The 5,431-nt window shown below is 38.0% G+C and overlaps 1 protein-coding gene across 1 annotated transcript in view; it reads left to right on the forward strand.

Moving 5' to 3' along the window:
* Positions 1–4,740, forward strand: part of LOC118741279 (homeobox protein aristaless-like) — a 111,969-nt gene extending 107,229 nt beyond the window's left edge. Inside the window, exons 4-5 of the mRNA XM_036473197.1 lie at positions 3,534–3,796; positions 3,865–4,740. Coding sequence (XP_036329090.1) covers positions 3,534–3,796; positions 3,865–4,444 — 843 coding nt within the window. The 3' untranslated portion in view covers positions 4,445–4,740. The remainder of the gene's footprint in view (positions 1–3,533; positions 3,797–3,864) is intronic.
* The last annotated feature ends 691 nt before the right edge of the window (positions 4,741–5,431 follow it).

The raw sequence follows: 5,431 nt of genomic DNA on the forward strand, positions 1-5,431 counted from the left end.
TCTTTTTGGAATTTGAAAGAAGATATCGAGCCCTAACCGCCAAAAAGTGGTAAGCGAAATTTTTTTTTATTTTTCTTTTATTTATTTTTATCAAAAATTTCGCTTACATCTTTTTGGCGGTTTGGGGTCCATATAAAATGTGTTTTTTGGTGGATTTCCTTGGGGAACCTTTTCTTTTCGTTGCAAGCCCGCGGGGCGGAAATGGTGAATGTTATTCAATTTCAACCCTCTGCTACTCATGTGACCGAAGTTTCCATATTGCACTGACGTGCAGTCTCTCAGACACCAATTTTCCAGATCAGAATATATATATCTATTCGATATTTCTTAATATTTTTTTTTATTTAAACCTTAAAATCTATCATTTTTTAATACCCACTAATGAAATAGTCATATAAATAAACTATATGTCGAAAAATAGGCGTTTTAGTAATCAATGCTATTGAAATTCAGGAAAAATGTCGAAACTTCGGTGTCTGTCAGACTAACACATCCGTCACAGAAGGTTTCTTCCTAGTTGACAATGAAAGGGATGGGCAAACTTTCTTCGAAGTTGACAATGGAAGACATGGGCAAACTTTCTTCTCTTTTAGAAGAGACAATTTCTAGCACATTCTTCCTTACTCACTGTCACAAAAGTAGAATTGTTTGTCGGTCCTAACCAATCATTTTAAGGAGTTTAAAGGTAATCGAAGAAAATCTTTTTTTTTTGGTCCATAACAACCCGACTAAAAGATATTCATGCAGGACTATCCTTACCTGGAATGCATACTAACGTTAGGTAGTTCTTCTTTATGTTATTTCGTAATGAGTAAATTCTATAGGAGAAAGGATATTTCGAACGTTTAATAATGCAAAGAATTATTACAAAATTTAAATTTTGTGGTAAAACGCAATCAAAATTTGATCAATTCATACAGTTGGTATACAAAAGACAGATAAAAAGATATCTCCGCCATTTTTGGGATTATACATTTATTACATTAAACACATTTTCTTTATCAAGCTTTTAAACTATATGATGAGATCTCAAAAAACGTGAATTTTTGAATTAAATTTCAACATATATTATTAAACGTGCCTTTTTTATTCAAAAGTCTATCATACGTTGACCATTCGTACCGATTTTGGCGGGACAGTACCGATTTTGAGAAAATTGTCCAGTTGATTATTTTTTAAAAGTCGTTGATTATTTTTTTAAATCCCGATTTTCAGTGTTTTCTTAAATAATTTGACAAGGGTTTCCTGTACTCTGGTCCGAAAACAATTTTTCGTACAAATATAGGGGCACTTTCATACATATAGGGGAGCCATAAACATAGCCAGCATCTTTATTTTCTATGATTTATGGTTATGTTTTATTCTGTCAAACTGGTACTCGCGCTTTTTTGCAGTCATCATTCTTATATTTTTTTTTTTTTTTGTTTTTTTTAATTATTTGCTAATTTTTTTTAATGAAACGATTCTAACTTGAATTTTATGAAATTATAAAAAATAATACTAATTCCCTAAAAAATTCATGGATATGAAAAATATAATCTGTAGATACAGTGGCGAAAATATAAATAGGGAAGAAACATTTAAACAATCATTGGCTATTCCCCTTTCGATTATTTAATATTTATTATTTTTTTCGGAAAGTGTAGCTCGTTATATAACAAAAACCATGTAAATCAAACTTTGTACAAAAATTAGCAAAACTCGAAAAATTTGTATCAAAATTTTTTTGCTTTTTAATTAGATTTGTTAGAAGCATTGAGTATGCAGTTTGTTAGCCCATTAAATTTTTTTTTTTGGAAGGTGATGCTCATTTTCTCCATGCGAAAAAATTGTCAACCTACTTTGTATGAAAGAAAATGCGCAAACAACTTCGATCTTGCACTTTGTTATACTAAAATTTAATGGGCTACAAACTGCATGCTCAAAGTTCTAAAAATCTGATTACAAATTTTAAAATTTTTATAAATATTTGTTAAAATTCGTCGAATTTTTGTAAATGTTCTACGAAATTTGAAATTTTGATTTACTACATAGCTTTTTTATAAATAATAAAAAATTTTTAAACAAAAAAAAAGTAGCCAAAACTTGCTAAAATGCCTTTTCCCTATTTACATTCTCGTCACCGTACATATTGTGTGTATACACTTTTGCGATCATTTTTCAAGTTTTTTTCTCTTTGTCTATTTATTTAATAAAAAAAAATTTATGTTCAGATTCGATGCTTCAGAAATGTCCCGATTTTTGTCCACATCTGGTCACCGTAATCATAGCCTACGAAACAATCTATTTCCGTTGCTTTGAAAACAAAATCTCGAAATCTACTTCTTTTGAGAATTCTATACAAAAGACTTACTCAGCTGGGACTTAATAATAATAATAATAATAATAATTTGGCGCTTACACATATGTTAGTGCTTGGCCGAGCTTCTCCTCCGATTTGTGGCGTGCGCCTTGATGTTGTCACACAAAGAGGAGGGACCTACAGTTTAACGCCGACTCCGAACGGCGATTGTATTTTTATGAGAAGCTGTTTTCCATGGCAGAAATACACTCGGAGGTTTGCCATTGCCTGCCGAGGGACGACCGCTGTGAAGAAAAAACCTTTTTTCTATTTTTTTTCGATGTTGCTTTTACCAGGGGTTGAACCCAGGCGCAGCGGAGTGGAAGCGCGCACTGCTTACCACTACACCACAGCGGCCGACTTAGCATCTTATTAAGCTTTGGGTCAATAAATGTTGGATACTTTTCTAAAGAAATTTTAAAATGTAAATATTTCTTAGTAGTAATCTGTAAGGCAACTCGTCTGCTAATTGCTTATAAATTAAATTTTCAGCTGAAAATCCTTCCACCGCAAGTGCATTTTAAAACCGAAGAGGGTAAGAGAGCAGAAGCCCACTTTCAATCGATGACTGAAATTGTTTCGTTCAAAACTAATTAATTGGGCGTGTATTTTGGAGGCTACGCCACGCCCACATATTTGCTTTACTTAGCTACCGCCTGTTTGTACATACATAAGTTCATATCGGCATGTCGCCACTGTGCGCATGCGCCACAACCACAGCCCCGTACGCTGAGCACAGGACCGCTCTAATAATAAATGTTGGAAAAGATGTTGAATTAATTAAAACGATTCTGGGTAAATTGCAACACGACAGTCAAGCAAAATCGAAAATACCCCGAGGTGTGTGTGTGTTGATTTCAAACCGCCGCCGCCTATCTGCCTGCTTTGCTGTTATCTCGTTACAAAACGTTGGCGCTGCCATATCTCAATGCCGCCGGCACAACGCCCACTCGCTGCGGCGACTGCTGTGCTGCGGTATAGCTGCATAGCTGCAGGAAGTGGGCGTCGCAATTCCCTATTGCAGTTTAATTTTTTAAATCAACTTTGGATTTCATTAATTAAAATTGTGCATCTTTTATTTCCACTTATGCCTGTTTATTTGTATGTTATTTTTGCTTGTTGTTATTGCTGCTGCTATACTCTTTATACACATTCTCATTAATTTGCTTTCGTTTCTGTGCTGCCGTTACAGGTTTGGTTCCAGAATCGTCGCGCCAAGTGGCGTAAACAGGAGAAGGTGGGTCCGCAATCACATCCATGCAACCCATATCTGCCCAGTGGGCCGGGCGCCATGCAAGCCGTTGACGGTCCGACATTGCCGCCAAATCCATTCACACACCTGGGCTTCAATTTGCGCAAACCATTCGACGGTCCCGCCAATTTCGCCGCCTTTCGCTATCCGCACCTGTCGGCGGCACCAATGTTGCCATCTGGATTTTACAACCAATTTCAAAGGTAAGGGAAATGTGGAGTATTTTCGTTGTCTAGCTTAAACTTAATAGTTCTTCTTCTTTTGTTTGCAGAGCACCACCCCACCTCCTGCCCAGCATGGCGAGCATGTACTCTCCCACCACCTCCTTCCAAACGCTGCTGGCCAACATGACCGCTGTGCCACGCCATCCGCCGGTATCTGCACAACTTAGCGTCGCCGCCGCCAAGTCACCTATGCTCATTTCATCACCGGAGCTGCATTCACCCAATCACCTTATGTCTTCGCCACCAATTTCGCCGACTTCCATGACAATGCAGTCGATGGCACCGCCGCCGCCACCCCCAGAGGCACACTCACATGGGCCACCACCACCACAACAGCAGCCACAATCGGCGCCTGTGATCACAATGCCGATCAGCATGCATCAGGCTGGGCAACAGCCGCCGCCGCCGCCATCAGCACCCACAAGTCACTCGCACTCGCCGCTCCAGCTGGCGCATTCGCCACAACATCAGCAGGCGTCGTCGTCATCAGTGTCGGGGCCACGTACAGCCACACCGCCGGAAGATCGTCGCACTTCGTCGATTGCGGCATTGCGGTTGAAGGCGCGCGAGCATGAGCTCAAATTGGAGCTGCTGCGTCAGAATGGACATGGCGATCTGCTGAGCTAGTTGATGCTGCAGTTGCTGTTTGCGGAGAGCTTTCGTGGCGATTGCGCGTGGAAAGGAAAAGAAGAGAAAGTTAACATATCATGAAAGGCAGCAAAAGGAAAGAACTAAGGAGATGTATTTATTGTTTGGACCAGTGCAAATTCTAAGCAATTTCCAGTGCAACGGAATGAAAATGTATTAATAACAAAAAATTCAGTTTTTAGTATTTGACGAGTTTTAGGGTTGCAAGGAATAGTTGACCACTTTGATGTATGTAGAATAAAAAAAATAAAAAATTATTTCTGTTAAATATTATAGAATACATAAAACCAGTGCGCTCAATGATTCCATTCTAAGTATGTACTAAGTATATAAAAAATATCTGAATATTCCATTAGGATTCTACTAAATTTATTTAGCCTTTTAAAATTGAATTTTATTGAAAAATGTAACAAGTAATTTTAGCATAATAAAGTTTTTGTGATATTCACAAAATAAAGATATTATATATTGAAATAAAACAAGAAAAAGCAAATAATTTTCACTTTATTCTTAGGAACGAATGATCTCCCTGCACATCCAGGCATTGTATTCCCACTGCTTTTTCGCAAGAGTTGTCTTTGGTGAATCAGTATTTTATCTTCATAAAAACGTTATGTTATGTTACGCCATGTTATGTTATGTTATGTTATGCTATTTTACTTTATGTTACATTATATTATGTTACTTTATGTTATGTTATGTCGTGCTATGTTCCTTTTGAAGAGGTGTAAACCGATCGAAAGTCTTGGTCAGATGTGTCGGTGTTTAACGTGCATACCTGCCAGGATGACTTAACTCCACATCGCTCAAAAGCGCAAGGGAACAATTCAAATGCCTTGATCAGCGCCCAGAAATGCAAGCACTTCCGTACCAATTGGCAATGTGGGGTGGACACACTAACCGCCTTGGTAGGGCTCGAGGCACATGTAAAACTCTGCCGTACTAAATATGAGTCCGGCATCCAGC

Source organism: Rhagoletis pomonella, unplaced genomic scaffold (genome assembly GCF_013731165.1).
Source record: "Rhagoletis pomonella isolate Grant_MI unplaced genomic scaffold, Rhpom_1.0 Rhpom_scaffold_00006, whole genome shotgun sequence".
In the NCBI taxonomy this organism is placed as follows: Eukaryota; Metazoa; Arthropoda; class Insecta; order Diptera; family Tephritidae; genus Rhagoletis; species Rhagoletis pomonella.